At 54.2% G+C, this 15,591-nt stretch overlaps 1 protein-coding gene across 4 annotated transcripts; it reads left to right on the forward strand.

Moving 5' to 3' along the window:
• Positions 1-2,042: 2,042 nt before the first annotated feature.
• Positions 2,043-14,965, forward strand: OSR1 (odd-skipped related transcription factor 1). 4 transcript variants are annotated; one of them, XM_070512560.1, is made up of 3 exons: positions 2,043-2,200; positions 12,579-13,278; positions 14,034-14,965. In XM_070512560.1, the coding sequence occupies exons 2-3, from the start codon at positions 12,611-12,613 to the stop codon at positions 14,167-14,169; spliced, it is 804 nt and encodes a 267-aa protein (XP_070368661.1). In that variant the 5' UTR covers positions 2,043-2,200; positions 12,579-12,610; the 3' UTR covers positions 14,170-14,965. The 4 variants fall into 4 exon arrangements, with proteins under 4 accessions (XP_070368661.1, XP_044627918.1, XP_044627919.1 ...); XM_044771983.2 differs by lacking the exon at positions 2,043-2,200 and adding an exon at positions 7,733-8,074; XM_044771984.2 differs by lacking the exon at positions 2,043-2,200 and adding an exon at positions 8,104-8,615.
• Positions 14,966-15,591: the final 626 nt, after the last annotated feature.

A 15,591-nucleotide genomic window follows, 5' to 3' on the forward strand; every position in this document is an offset into this window, starting at 1 on the left:
TATCAGGTAGAGTCCTGAGTCTTCTCTTAACAGATAAAGAAAAGGAGGTTTAAAAGAAGAAACGCCTACTCAACCGTATAAAATGCTTTAACGAAGAGCCGTTTCTTTGACTCTGGATAACTTTTCCATCCTCAGAATTCTCCTTAGCAAGAGCCGACTATCAGGGGGCAGACTCACACTTTACCAACGGTTCTCAATGTATGTGCTCAAAAGATCACCCGCATCCAAATCGCTTGTGGAGCTTTTAAAACATGCAGACTCTCAGGGCCCATTGCAGCCCTCCTAAATCAGAAACTCTGAGGATGTGCCAGGGAATCTGCATTGTGGCAAACTCTTGGAGTGACTTTGTGGCGTAGGACTTTTGAAAAGCACTTTCTTAAACCATTAATATGTTAACTGTCAGTTATGGCTCCAGCAGGAACTAGCTGACTGGTTAGCTCTTAAGCTGAGTCTGGTGATATTTGCCCAACTTCCCTTTCCTCAGTGGGTGGCCCTTGTACCAGGTTGATTAAGACTGAAATGCCCTGTGGCAAGCATCCTGCTGTGTCAAGCATCCTGCTGTGACACTCCAAGCTCCCAGTCCCTTTGTTGCCTGTGCAGGACCACTGAGAACCAAGCTCCTTCCATTCATATGGGCCTAGTGGCCTTTTGTAGCTCCCTCTGGCTATCTTCTCAGAAAATGAAGAAAGAACAAGCCCCACTACAATACATGACTTATCCTTTTTTAGATAAATCTCCTGAAATATTTGTTACAGACTGAATTTTTGGCAAACCAAGTCCTGATTCCAGAAATTCTTTATCTGGAATACATCAATAATAATACTTTAGTTTTAAGTTTTCTCTCCATTTCCTTATTGTTGACATGTGATATGCAAACTGATACCTAAATATACTGAAAGATCCCAACTATTAGTCATTTTGAAGTGAAAAATCGTATGCGAATAGATTTCTCATTTTTGTATTTTCGATTTGCTCAAGTGTTTCAGCAAATGCTTTTCAGAGGAAAGGTTCTCATGTAGGGAATTGGAGGTGTAATCAGCAAATTGATTTGCCTGGAGTCACCTGAGAATATTGGGAGATATGGTGGGAGTTGGTATTCTAAGTGCTGGCACCAACTTCTAGCGGAGACCGCGGAGGAAGGGCGCCTGGCCCCTGTGGCTGGCTGGGACAGGGAGTGTGGTTTCCTGCTCTGTGCAGATGTTCCGCTCCACTGTGATGTGGCTCACATCCACAGATACCACTCCTTCTCCTCCTGAGTCTAACTTCTTACAAATCAGAGAGTGGAGGGTTGTTCTAGCAGAGGAGGTGGTCCTCTCCCAGCTTACTGGTCACTCTGGATTTCCCCAAGGGGCAAGTATTATGGAATATTATCCATTCCACTCTCTCACCCGACCCCACACCTCCCCAAAGCCAGTGCTTGGGTTTCAGTTGCCCCTGGTGGAGGAGCAAACACTTAGAGCTGCATCCAATACCTTCCATGTTTTCAGGGCAACTGTTTCTCTCCCAGTTGGGCCACCACTTTAGGGACCCAGTACTGAACAGTGTGAACCTAGAAAGCTCCGGGTGCCGTAAACATTGAAGAGGCAGAAGCCTTCCATCCCCTTCCATCCAGTCCCTATCGTTGTTATTCACGCATCAAGGTGAGGCACCCCACAGCTTCACACCACCCAGGGAGGGTTGGTGGCCTTCATAGTTCTTTGGAATGTCTAAATTGGGTCTCTTCCCTTTCCACCCCTCATTGCAAGCTCAGGATGAGGAACTGGGAGCCCCTACCCGTTAACTGGAGCAAAGTGAGCCATGGGTGGCAGGTGAGCTGAGTCCTCCTCTAAGAGCCTGCAGCAGGAGCAGGGGGCTCTTTCCCTCAGCTCCCAGCTTGATTTCTCTTTCTATGTTCTCAAGCCTTTGCTCCAAGGAGTGGTGTAAGAGCTAACAATCGGTCTTGGAAAGCCTGACGTCGACAACTGACACTTTGCCTGTGAACTTGGTCTATGGACTGTGGCTTAAAGCAATCTTATCCTCTGTTTTCTTCCATATTAGAGATTGTGCAATTTCAGCTCTGAATTTCCCAGTGTGCCTGCAAGGATTGTTGTAAGGAAGGTGGATGGAGGCTTGTGAGAGCCGCACGACTGAAGCTCCCAAGGATCTCCTACACTCTGTTTTCTTCTATAGGGAGAAGACAGACCGAAAAGCACGTTAACAGGTATATTCTTGGGACTTCTCTCTTCTGGTCCCTATCCAGAAAGCTGGAGCTTTGATGACAAGGAAAAAAGAGCATCAATGCAGAACTGTAAAGCAGAGAGAATGGTGATTACCAGGGGCTGAGGGATAGATGAATTGGGGAGAGGTTGTTAAGGGTACAATCTTGCAACTAGTAGCTAAGTTCTGGAGATCTAATGCACAGCATAGTGATTATAGTCAATGATACTGTATTAGAAACTTCAAAGTTGCTAAGAGACTAGATCTTAATTGTTCTCCCCACAAGAAAGAAATGATAATTGTGTGAAGTGATAGAGGCGTTAGCCAGCGCGTCGTGGTAATCATGTTGCAGTATGTAAATGTATCAAACCAACACGTTGTACACCTTAAACTTACACAATGTTGTATGTCAATTACATCTCTATAAAAAAATAAAAAATAAATTTAAAAGGTTGCAGTTTTGATGCCAAGGAGAAGAGAGGGTCCAGCTAAAATATTTTATGCCGCGATTCGAGGAAGCAAAGGGAGCTGCAGAGGATCTGGAATCTAACGGCCTAAGAGGAAGGAGGGGGTAGGAGGCATTCCGTGCTTCACGGAAACCAATTCACAGACAGAGTCCCCCTGTCTCCACTCCTGTGGTTCTCCAGAAAGCCAGAATCGGAGTCCGAATCGGAGTTCGCGAAGGAGCCGGACACAGACCAGCGCGGAGCTGCGGCGGGAGCGAGCTGGCGCGGAAGCCGGTCCCTCCTCACCTCCGGGCGCCCTGGGAGCTCGCTGGGAGGTGGCTCTAAACGCGCTCAGAGAGCGCAGAGAAGTTTCACAGCAGATCCTGGCTCGTCGTTTCTCCCCGGACCAGAAACTGACGGTGGTAGATAGTTGCCAAGGAGATTCGATTATTTTTTAAAAACCAAACTCACAAATCTGGTTTGGAGCAGGAAAAACAGAAACCCCGTGGTGAAAGGGAATTCCTCTTTTGTTTTCTGTTTGTAAGGGAAAGAGTGTGCGTAGTTTTAAACGAGTAAAGGAGAATTTCGTAACTTAGAAAATTTTAAGAAAAGAAAAGAAGATTTTAGAAAAGAAAATGTAAATCAAAAACCCTACTTTTAAATAAGACTGAATAGGGATAATTGGATTTGAGACTTTTCGAGGAAGGGGCAACGGGAGATGTCACTTGTTCACCAGCAGGTGGCGCGTTTTCTTTAGGATTGCGTCTCTGAATCTCTCCACAAAACATCGCAGCCAGACTTGCTCCGGGTCCCCTCGCCGGAAATTTCTATGCAGATAATAACCCTCGAGTGTCTGGAAGTGTTTAATTACTGCGAACGCTCATTCCTCCAGCGCCAAACGCCGCCGATGTAGCCCTTCGAGGACGTAGCGCCGCGGGGGTGTGTGGTAAGGTGGTTCTATGCGTAGGGTTTCACCCTGACTGTATATAATTCAGTGAAAATAACTTTTCTTCATCATCCTCAGTTTGATTAGACACTGCATCGTTTCTGATACATTTATTTCCATCTTTGCGAAAAGGAAAAGTTCAGTCATCTTAGAACATAGGTCTGTTGTGTGTCGAAAATCATTCTGACAGCTCATATTTATACAAAAAGTAAAACTCACCACGCCTTTTACACACATTTAACATTTGATCCTCACAACACAAGGCATTATCATCATTACATTTTACTCATGACAGTGTGCCCAGAGTTCATGCACTTCCACATGCATATTCGTGCTTCCTATGCATTCTTCTCAAGAACCGAGGGTAGATCTATGCGTGTGTGTATTGTTACATTTATTAAGGTGACAAATAGTTACAAGATACTTATGTGCTCGTAAAGAACTTACCAAACGGGAACTGCCTGGAAAAACAGTTCACTTTCCCTTTCAGTTTTGGTACTGTAACTTGTCTGTCGCTGTCACAATAAACACTCGCTCTTGCGTTCACCTGGGGTCTATTCTCCGAAGACCCTGGAGTTGTCTGTACGTTATCAGAGCGTGTTATCTGCACAACTGTGTGTAGATGTCGTGTTACCTACCTCCCATGCTTAAAAACTTTCCCCCAAAGCTGGTTTTTGACCTGATTGATCGTAATGGTTCCAGAGGAACTATTGAGCCATTACAATCCATCATCTAAATGAATACAGAGGGATACCTAAATCTCCTGGTTATTTGAAAGCTCTGTACGTGCGTAAAGGGGGGGGGGGTCTAATGAGAAGACCCCCAATTGTCCGCAAAGTAGTTGCAGGATACCTTGCTCTGGAAGCAAAAACACGCAAGCGCTAAGTAAATTCTAGTTTTTAAAAATGAGGTCATTTTTGTGTGGCTGGTGAGTGGAGAAAGGTGGGGTTCATTTTTTATCCAAAACACCCCAAAGCCATATAGGCCACATTCTAGTTAATTTTCTGGAAGCTGCTCAATTTTCACTCCGCAGCCAGGCTGGGGCACTTTCCTTCTCAGTGAGCAGGAGGCGGGAGAGGGGCTGGGGTTGGGGAGCGGAGACCGGCAGAAGCTGTCACCACCCGAAGCGTGCCCAGCGAACGGCGGCGGCGAGGGCTAGCGGCGGCACTGGATGCAGTGCGGACAACGACCCTGAGGCTCAGGCCGCCGGGGCGATCGCTCTCTGCGAGACCCTACCGGCGCTGGCGGGGAGTAACTCGGACCTGGAGGCCTGGTCGCTACTCGGGGGGCCTTTCCCCAAGGCTGCTCGGTCCCAGTCGAAGTTGGGACCCCTTGGGCGCCCGCGGTTCCGCCCCTCAGGCAGCGGGCGGGAAAGCCAGAAGGAGCAGCGGCGGAGTTTGCGCCGGGTCTGGTTGCCGGCTGGAGTTCACGGGCTTAAAGCGAGCAGAGAATGCAGCCTCGGGTGGCGGACGGAGTGCGCTGGACGGCCAGGAATCAGATGGGCGTCCACACAGGAGTTTGGCCACCTTCGCTGGGCTCCAAGGGCCGTAGGCTACCCAGGACGTTTAACAAATTCGAAATGAGACTTCCTTGCGAGTCCTAAACGAATCGGCCTTTGTTAAAAAGTATCCTGGTAGCCCTTAGGTGTCCTGGGTCCTGCCCTCCTCAGTCCATCCGAGCTGCAGTCCCGGCGCGGTGCTGCGACCTAGTTTTATCTTAAGTAGGCGGGGGGAGGGGATGCCTCTATTGCTCCCCCTTGCACAGAGCGGCAGAGGGGTTCTTGGCTTCCCGGGCGGGCTTCTTCCTGCCCGTGCTGCCCAGAGGGAACCACGACTCTGGTTGGCCTCCAGTGGAGAGCGAGGCCACGGTTTAGAGGTCATCCCCTTGGGATCTCCGACTGGGATGGAGGAATCGTCAGCAATTAGCAAATCTTGGATTTTGTTATCCCAGCTTTCTGGGGTTGTGCTTTGTCAGGTACCTAGAAGAAGCCTCAGTGGTGGAAGCCAGGTGTTTGAAACAGGCCTACTTTGTCTAGGCTGTGCAATGCCATAGCCCCGCATCCCCCTCACCTTGTCCCATGCTACCCTGCAAGGGAGGCAGCCAGGACTCCTCTGGGAGGCAAAGCCTGAGACGCTGGGCCGTCAGGGGCCAGCTCCAACCTTGCTTCCTCATCCTGCCCCACACCAGCTACGTTCCAGAAGTTGGCCTGGGTCAAGATCCATTTTCCAGAAGACCTGGCAAAAGTGGCATTAAACAACCAAGTTGTATGGTCCTTTCTTTAGGACCCTAGAGATTCTCTTTCCAAGAGCTCTTGAGGGATCCTACTACTTGGAGTTTTCTAGAAGTCTTTCAGGCACGTTGGCCAAAGGCCCTGGTTCAGAAGAAAAAGGCAGAGAAAGATGGAGGAAGCACAGTTGTGCTTGCTGTGTGGAGTTCTCAGCAAGAGGTGGGATTTGTACATCCCAGGAGGCTCCATCCCACCTGAACGTCCTTTTCTTAGGAGACATCCCCCAAGCAGTCTGGATGGCCAGATGCCCTGTGGCAGAGGCCTCTTGGATTCCTTCAGTGTTGATAACGGAGGTTCGAGGAGATTTGTCTCTCAGGAGAGCCTGAGACTGGTACACACGAACTCCCTGGTTAAGGTGGCCGTGAGGGCAGTCCAGGGATGCCCTGCTGGACCTTCCCTCCAGGCCTTCCCCTGCTCTTGGAACTTGCTGCTTTGGAATCTCAGAGAAGGGAGTGATCTCAGCTCCCTTCTGCTCCTAAGGGGCCTTGTCTTGGCCAGAATGTCGCCCCATACTGGCAGCTGCACAGGCAAACTTATGTGGGTCACTTCCTCCAGCACTAACCTGTGGTGGGGGGGGGGGGGCGGTGAGTGCAGTTCCCTGGGGCAAAAACTTTTACCCCCTCATCCTCCACCCTGCCCAAGCCAAAGTTACCTAAGGCCAGAGGCCAGGTTCTGTTCTAAAGACCTGGAGATAAGACAAGGGTCTCCCCCAACTATGCCATTTGGGGCTGCTTCCCTACCATTTCCCTAGGTCAGGGAACCACAACCTTGAAAAGTCAGATCCGATTTGCAGACAGAAGCTGGGTATTGTGGCAGCTCCTCCCCAGAGAGACAGTACCAACATGCTAGAGACCCAAGGAGGCTGGGATCTGGTCCCAAGGGCTTGGAGGGGTCTCTCAGCAGCACCCTTGGGGCAAACTCCGGGAGTGCAGTCCTGTGAATCTGGACCTACCCGAGCCTGGAAACCAGCCCATCCTCCCCACTCCATGGCTGGGTGTTCCAGAGAGGTGGAAGGGAGGGGTCAGGGCTGGGGTCAGCTGGAGGTCAGCTCCTAGAGCAAAGCAGTCAAGAGGGCACTGGGACTCTCCCTAAGGCGTCGTAAACAGTGAAGACAGAATTTCTCACAGCCGGACCCCTGGCCGCTTTTAGATCCCAAACTCCACCTGAAGAACTTTGCAGCTTGTCTCGCGTGCCTGTGCCGAAAGCTCTCCAAACTCCCATGTATCCTCCCCAAATAAATGAATATGTGATTAGAGGGTGCGGCTGTGTTAGGGTGGGATCCCAGAAGGTTCTGGGTCCTAGGCAAATAACTTTCTTGACCTCCTTCCCTTCTGATCTTTCTACGGAACTCCATAACCCAGGGTCTGGGGTCAGCCATGGGCATTTGGTCTGGGTTACCGCCCTGGCGCTGAGCACGTCCAGGGGCGGCTCCGCACCCAGGGCCCGCCGTCTCTGGGAAGGGATTCTGGGAGAAGAGGCGACTCTGCCAGGGACGGAGTGCGCTGTTGCCAAGACTGTGGCGGGGGGATGCCGCTGCAACCCCCTCACCCGGCACAGGCTGTGTCTTAGGCGCGCAGGAATAGGACCTCGAAACGCGCGGTTAGTCTGTTCTCATCTGCTAGGGGCTGTTTGCTCTAGTGCGCAGGGGTGCCGTCGTGGGCCTAACAACGCAAAAAGGGTCGCACGGGACTGAAGAGCAGGGGATGCAGGTTCCGCGAGGCCCGGGCCAAGCTAGCACAGCTGCCCAAGTCGGCTGCCCGGGTCAGCAAAACTTTCTCTCTCAGTGCGCAGGCGCAGGGCCGTGTTGGGGGGCAGGGGAGGGAGGGGAGGAATCCTGAGGCAAGGAGAGGGAGGGGGGAGGGAGGGGGGAGGGAGGGTGGTGGATTAAAATAAGTAGGCGGCTCGGTGCTAAGGGATGAGTGAGTCGGAGCTCAGTCTCTCCCCAACACGTTCTGAGCCGCTCCCCGTTCAAACCCAACCAGGGAGCCGCGAACGAGGCTCACCATCCCCCGGCCGGCAGGACTCCGCGGCCGCTGAGCGCTCCCGCGTGTCGGGCGCTTGGAGTCCCCGCAGCCCGAGAGGGGCCCGGACTCTCGAGCTCCGGGGGGTGCCTGTGGAATCCAGCGCCTCGGGCTTCCCGGGTCCCCGGCAGCGGGAGCCCCAGAGAGGCACTCAGCCCCGGGACCACCGCGGAACAAGGTAACTGCAGCCCTGGGCGCCTGGCTCGGAGAGGGGAATGCGGGCAGGACTCCCGGGTTCCCTGTCATAGCGCGGCGGGTGCCTCCTCTCTCTCAATGTCCCAAAAGGAAGCTCCTCTTGCCAAACGAAGGCTGCGGGACTTTTGTGAAAGTGAGAGCAGCTGCAGCCCCGGGTGGTGGGGGGTGCTGGCTCAGGGACTTCCCGCGCGGGGTCCTCGGCCTCTGACCTCCCGGGAATGAGGGGGCGGGCTTCCGCTGCTGCCTCTAGCGGGGCCGGGCTCCTTGGGATCCGGGGCGAGGTGCCCGGGGACTTCGGAAGTCAGGCTCTGGGCCCCCTCTAAGAAACCGGAGCAACTTCATCGGGCACAAACTTTCCCGAGACGCGCGCCTGGCTCAACCTGACCTCCCTTAGCTGACGAAGAAGGAGGAGAGAGTGGATGGATGGCCCCGGCGGCGGCAGACCGCGCCAGGGACAGGTGCATCCCCAGCGGGTCGCGGGTCGCTCTTTCGTGTGAGTGTGTCTTTTGCGGAGTTGTGCTCAGGTATGAAGCCGGCTCGACCTGTGAGCGCGGGGCCGCCTGCCTGACCCCGCCTCGCACTTGCGTTCTGATTTCGGGTCGTTGTCTATAGGGTGATTGCTCTGGTGTGGTCAAGGCCTGGGGTGTAGTCCGCAACGGTCCGGGTGCAGGGAAGCATGCTGGGTGCGCGAGCACTGCTTTCCAATTTGAGACCCGCACGCTGGAGTAGCAGTAGCGGAAACACTATGGAACTGCGGATGTCTCCGTTTTGGGTTTGGGGCTTGGAAGGGAAAGATTCGTTTGCTTCCGTGACTGTCCCCTGACCCAGACTTCAGGAGAGGTGGGAGCCCGAGGAGAGAGAGCAAGAGGTGAGGGGCTGCGTTTTGAACTAATTTCTTCCCCGAAATGTCTCTGATAAGAATGAAAACCCACATCCAGTCGTTTTTCAGCAGCTCGGGCAGCAGCGAAGTAGGCTCTCGGAGTGTAAAGTGGCTGCCAGGGTTTCTTTGTTGCCACAATTTGGTAAATTTCACCCGGGCTTAGAGCTGCGCGCTGGCTCTTGGGAACAGAAACCACGTGCGAAGCTAGTTAGTCTCCCAGGTTCACGGCCTCCTAGAGAAGAGAAGGGCTGGCAGGGACCGGGGGCGGCTAGTGGGTAGATGTTCTCTCCGAGGCTCCTCGAAGTAATTGCGGTTTCACTACGGTTGGGGAGCAGATCGCTAAGGACGCGGGGGGCGTTTAAGTGTAACGGGATGGCCGCCTAGCCGAAGGGTTCGTTGATCTCGTTCGTTGGGAGAATTCAGCAGAAGTATTCAGTGCTGGTCAGTCTTCTGCCGGGGGTCCGGATTCCTGTCACCACTCGTGTTGGGTGTTCGATGTCAGGGATGATTTTCTGAGGCTGCTGATGGGCTCCTCCAGGCGCAAGCTTGGGGAGCTCACTCCGTCCTCATTAATGCAAGCAGTTAACTCGCTCACGCTCAATTAGCCCCGAATAAACCACTTTAATAGACTCTGCACACTTCATTAATGCCCGGCATAGGGCTGGCGGCAGACCGGGGATTGGCGCTCCACTGCGCGAGGGAAGCAGTCCAGGCACCTCGCAGGGATCCCGGCTTCTAAGCGCTAATTGCATCTTCTGAGCGTAGTCGGGACCCTTACCCGCACCTCCCAGGTCCCGAGGCCCACCTTCCTTGCCGAGCGGATGCCTGCCCTGGGGAGAGGTGTTCCCTCTCTTGTTTAAAGATCTAAAGCGTTCACGCTGGGGGTCCGGGGTCAGGGCAAGCGGACCCGCGGGGTTGGGCGTTCGCTCATCCTCTCCGGCTGGAAAGGCGAGTGGGAAGCTGTGTTTTTCTCTTAGCTGACTGCCTAAAAGCGGATCATGCATTCGGCCCATTCTTGGTACTAATGTAAAGAACCACGTTTCGAACGAATTTCGTCCCCGGGAAAGTCGTTGGCTAGAGCGTGGGGAGCCCTGGCCTCGGAATGCGGCAGAAAATAAGAAAGTGAGTGCGCCGCTGAGGAAAATAAATTGAGTGTTGGGGGAAACAAGACCGGGCAGATAGCCCGGAAAGGCAGGCTCCTAAGAGCAGTGATGGCTGCAGGCACCCCCTCCCCACGCTGAGCCTAAAGTCTTCTCCGCTCCTGGGGGTAGGCGAAGAAAGGCCAGGTTAGTATGCGTGGTTGGTGGGTTCTCCCACCCGGGCACCGAGCGGGCTCCAGCCTGTGTGCAGCCTGAAGTCCCGCCGCCAGCACCGCTCGCTTGGCCGGGGATTGGCCGAGCACCGACAGGAACAAGCAGAGGCCCCGGCGGCGCCCGGCTGGCCCCGGGGAGCCGGAGATAAGGATCTGATTTCCAGCTCCCGGAGGGGAAGAAGAGGTGACAGCAAATCAAAGAGCGCTCACCTCGCCTAAGTCTGGGCCGACCTTTGAAGTTGGCAATCTTCTCTTCTTTCTCCCCTCTCTCTCCTCCCCAACCCAAACCAGTGCCTGCTTTCTCTCTGGCCCAATCCGTATTTTGCTTCGCCGTGTCTCAGGGCTCTAGGGAGGTCTGCGTTCGTCCCCGGCAGGACCCGTAATCCAAGCAGTAGAGAAGACCGCTGCAGAGGCCATGGCTCTGCTGGCAGGGCCCGTGCTGCTGCTCCAGGGGCGCGATCGCTACAGATTTGTACCACCTTTAGCCCCGAGGCGGAATTAATTGCTGCGGTCCGACTCGGTTTTCCTTCGATTGCTAATTTAACCTGCGCGTGCAAATCTCTGCTGGCTCTTGGCGGTTTGCATCCCCCACCCCCAGCAGAGCTACTTTCCTTATGGCCCCCTACACAGCAAGTGACCTTCCTGCCAGCATTCAGGGAAAAGGATTTCTGGGTCCAGATTGTCCTCACTCCTTTCCAGGACATGGGCCACACTTCCCCGCCATTAGAAGCTTTGCTGTGGTGGAGGCATCAGAGTCTAGGCCTGAGCCTTGCAGGCTTGGGCTTAGGGTAAGCTAGGCTGGAGAAACATCCTGCTTAGGTGTCCGTGTGCACATTGAAGGAGGGAGCAGAGCAGGGGCCTGCCCAGCCCAGGGACAGGGACTTACCGCAGGTTAGAGGAGAGATCTGAGGAAGAGGAGAGGAATGAGGGGAAAAGGAAGAAGCGGTAACAGAGGATTGAGAAGAGCAAGGGAGAAGGGCCCCCCAAGGCCCCTGCTCCTGCACGGACTTCTTGAGTAGCCCTCAGCTCAGAGCGGGAGGGAGTAGGGAACTTGAGCTGCCCAAGGCCCACTGTGTACTTTCGGCTTTCCTGCTCCCTTTTTGTTCCTCCACTGGACAGACCTGAGTGTCTGGGAGGGGCAGAGATGAAAGGCCTCTCAGCAGAGCCCAGACCCATCCAAGGAGACTGGGGAGACTGGAGACCTTGCCCAAGGAGGCCAACAGATACCAGCCTGCTAGTCACTTCAGCATGGCTTCCCTTGCAGTTGGAGGGTGCACAGACCAAAGCGGCTGAGGCCCATGGCTCAGTGCTCTTGCCCATAGGCACACCCCCCCTCTCAGGCTCTCCTCACTCACAAACATCCTGAGAGCCCAGAGACCCTGCCCCGTTCCTATGAGGGGAGGGGGGCAGCACTGAAGCTCCCTTGCATGCAACTGCAGGTGTCCTCGCTGAAACGAAGGTGATCCCCAAGAATGCTGGTAGGGAGTCAGTCCACAAGCAGCTGCACAGGATGGTGTCAAAAGGTGCATTAATAGTGAGGCAGAAAAGCAAATTTGAGAGTTTTGAGGAGAAAGATGACACAGCTTCTAGAAGCCAAATTGAAGGTCAGCTAGTAGAGCTTAATGCGCAGGAGCCAGGAGACGTGTGGATTTGTGTCATTTGTATGTGTGTAGTCTGTCTGTGAGGCTCTCCGTGGGTGCTGTGTGATCCCAACTGTGTGTGTGTGGGCACGCGTGCACACGCTGGTCCCTGTATTTTGTTTTGGAGCACAACACTGGTCATCCCAGTTTATCTTTGCACTTTGTTATCAACTCCACTTCAGAATGTGGGAATCTGTGTTTCTCTGTCAGTGTGTATTTCTGTGTTTATCTGCACATGAATGTGCAAGTGTGCATACGAGGTCTTGTTGTCTTTTCAGGAGAGTGTAATTCCGTGTGGACTCTGGCTTGGGAGGATGTAGGTTTCTACACACCACTTCCCCTGCGCCTCTGCCTTTCTCAGTGTCCTGCGCACCATAGGCCCTCATTTTAAATTGGTTGCATTGCACAGGATTTAGTTTCCTGATGATTTCTGTATCAAGTTGTGTGTCTCTGCCAGAGGCCACTTGGAGGGAACCCTCGGATCAGAGAGGGTTCCAGTCTTTTCTCTGAGGGCAGTGGGTTCCAGGGGTAGGGTCTTAGACTCCCAGCTCCTGCCCAGGGGGAAATAGAGGGTGTGGCTGGGCTGGAATTCAGGAGGAGGATACCTGCTCTGAATTTCTCTTTTCCTCTCCCGGTTCCCTTCTTTTCTGTGCAGATCGAGACTGAGAACCCACTGCAACTACCAAAATGGGCAGCAAAACCTTGCCAGCACCAGTGCCCATACATCCATCCCTTCAGCTCACCAACTATTCCTTCCTTCAGGCAGTGAATGGCCTGCCCACAGTGCCCTCGGACCACCTGCCCAACCTGTATGGTTTCAGTGCGCTGCACGCTGTGCACCTGCACCAGTGGACGCTGGGCTACCCCGCCATGCATTTGCCACGCTCTTCTTTCTCCAAAGTGCCCGGTGCAGTGTCCAGCCTGGTGGATGCACGCTTCCAGCTTCCTGCCTTTCCCTGGTTCCCTCACGTCATCCAGCCCAAGCCAGAGATCACTGCAGGAGGCAGTGGCCCCTCGGCGCTCAAGACCAAGCCGCGCTTTGATTTTGCCAACTTGGCCTTGGCCGCCACGCAAGAAGATCCATCCAAGCTTGGCCGGGGGGAGGGTCCTGGCTCCCCTGCTGGTGGGCTGGGTGCCCTCCTGGATGTGACCAAGCTATCCCCAGAAAAGAAGCCCACGAGGGGACGTCTGCCTTCCAAGACCAAGAAAGAGTTTGTCTGCAAGTTCTGTGGCCGCCACTTCACTAAGTCCTACAACCTACTTATCCATGAGCGGACGCACACCGATGAGCGGCCCTACACCTGTGACATCTGCCACAAAGCCTTCCGGAGGCAAGACCACCTACGGGACCACAGGTGCAGCACCAAGAGAGAGCTGTCTGTCTGCCTCTGTCTTCCTCATCCTCCTCCCTAATGAGGAGGTTCATGAGACTCCCCTACCTGGTCCAAGCCTCCTAGCTTCTGGGCATTTCCTAAAATCTAGAAGGAATCCATAGAAGGCTCAGGGACAGGTTCTTGAGAACATGGGTGGAGAGAACATGAGGATGAATACGACCTAAGACTAAGTCAGGGCTCCATGAGCTCCAGACAGGCGAGCATAGCTTCCTCATGCCTTCCTCCATTGACAGCGCTGTCCAATACAAGTTCCTGGGACCATGGAAAGTGTTACACGTGACAATCGAGCGCTTGAAATGTACAACTAGTGTGACTGAGAAACTAACTTTTTAGTTTTATTTAATTTTAATAACCACATGTTTAATAACCAGGCTACTGTCTTGGACTGTGCAGCTCCAGCACATTGTCCCACCGCAGGTCCCCTTCCTCACCTTTAGTGTTTACCCAGGTCTTACAAGGAGACAGTGCTGGCCCCTCCTCAGCAAGGCAGGCAGCAGGTCTAGCTGGACCTATTTGCAGATCAGACGTTGCCCAAGCCTCTTCTTCACTTCTCTGCACTAGCCACAAACTCAGCACTTTCTCGCCCCACACTAGGTACCCCACAACCCCCTTTCTTTTGAGGGCAAGCGCCTCACAGCAGTGGGAGGGGACCTCGGGCAACTGTTTCTAACATTGCATCACTCTGTTAAGGATTAATTCTCTGTTTTTGCTCTCAGATATATTCACTCCAAAGAGAAGCCTTTCAAGTGTCAAGAGTGTGGGAAAGGATTCTGCCAGTCCAGGACTCTCGCTGTCCACAAGACGCTACACTCACAGGTGAAGGAGCTCAAAACCTCCAAGATCAAATGCTAAACAGAGCCTCTGGGTCGCCAGGACCCTGGGTCATGCCGCCCCCTCCTCCAGAGGGACCAGAAGCCAACGGCGAATCTGGCGGGCAGCGGGAGGGGCTCCCGGGACCTTTCCCCATCCCACACGTGTCCCCTGGGTCCCCGGCGCACGCGGAACTCCAGAGCCCCGCCCAGGGCCGTGACCCGGGGCCGCCCGGGCGGCTCCCCCAGGACGCGGCTAAACTCTTGGCCAAAAGGCGGTACTCACGTGGCGGAAGGGAAACTGCATTAAAAAAAGAACGAAAACTCCGCGGAGCCGCAGCGGCGCCTCTCCCAAAAGTATTACTTTTTCTATTGTTATTTTATACATTTTCTTTGTTAATTTTTTTTTCTTTGACCATATAAGCTTGTAACTCTGACTGCGGAGAGAGAGGGGAGAGCAAAAGAAGTTTTCTGCGCGTTGGCAGCTTCCAACCCCTCCTCCCGCCCCCTCCCCACGCTCGGGAGCCTGCAAAAGTGTAATCCGTGTATCTGCTTCAGCCGCCCGGCCCTGGGGCCGCGGGCCCGGGAGCGCCCCCTCCCAGCTTTGGCCGCGCTGCCGGCCAGGGGCTCTCAGCTCCGGGGCCCCGGGGATCCACGGGCCCGGCCTCCGGCTCCCCTGCTCCGCCGCCCGTCACCGCGTGCGAGCAGCCGGCGAGGAGCAGGGCGGTGTATTGCGATTGGCACTTTATGCTGACCATCGGTAACGGACATTTATCACTGGAGTTTTTTTTTAATATTAAATAAACGGTTATTTTACAGGCATTGCAGGATGGGTAATTTCCCTCCCCAACGCAGGAAACTGGGCGCTCCTTTCTTTGAGAGGAGCAGGTTTCTGTGCCCTTCTCCAACCTGTCCCACTCTCTGAACCTCTGCCTTATGGGGGTGCCAGGGTTGGGATGGGTGGAGAATCCCCGTCTCTCTTGGTGTTAGTCGCCTTCGGGCCCCACCCATGTTTATTTTCGTCCTTGTGTCCTCCGCTTTGGTCTCAGGGGCTCAGTCTCCCCACTGCTCACCTCCAAAAGGCTGCGGGCTTACAGAGAAGCCGAGCCCGAGGCCAGTCAATCGGCCGTGAGAAATGCCAGCGTCTCCGGGGGGGCCGGGGTCACTTAGGGTCCACTAAAGGAACAGAATGCCACCCACCTCCCCCAGCCAAAGGACTCCTTACTGGCCTCTTGCTTCTGCTTTGGGGTGGGAAGGACGCGCCCTCACAGACAGCCTCAGACTAGTTATAGTCCCCCTGTCGCCTGATCCCCAATACCCGGCTGCAAATATGTAATCACCGCTGCCTTCCCAAAGCCCCAAACCTCCATCCCTTCCTCTGCTAGGATCCCTCAGACATAGTTCTCTGGCCTGGGGCTTATCCCCTGGCGGAGCGCGGCTCCATGCTTGCGAAGATTCCCTACAG

This window comes from Equus asinus, chromosome 6 (genome assembly GCF_041296235.1).
Source record: "Equus asinus isolate D_3611 breed Donkey chromosome 6, EquAss-T2T_v2, whole genome shotgun sequence".
Lineage (NCBI taxonomy): Eukaryota > Metazoa > Chordata > Mammalia > Perissodactyla > Equidae > Equus > Equus asinus.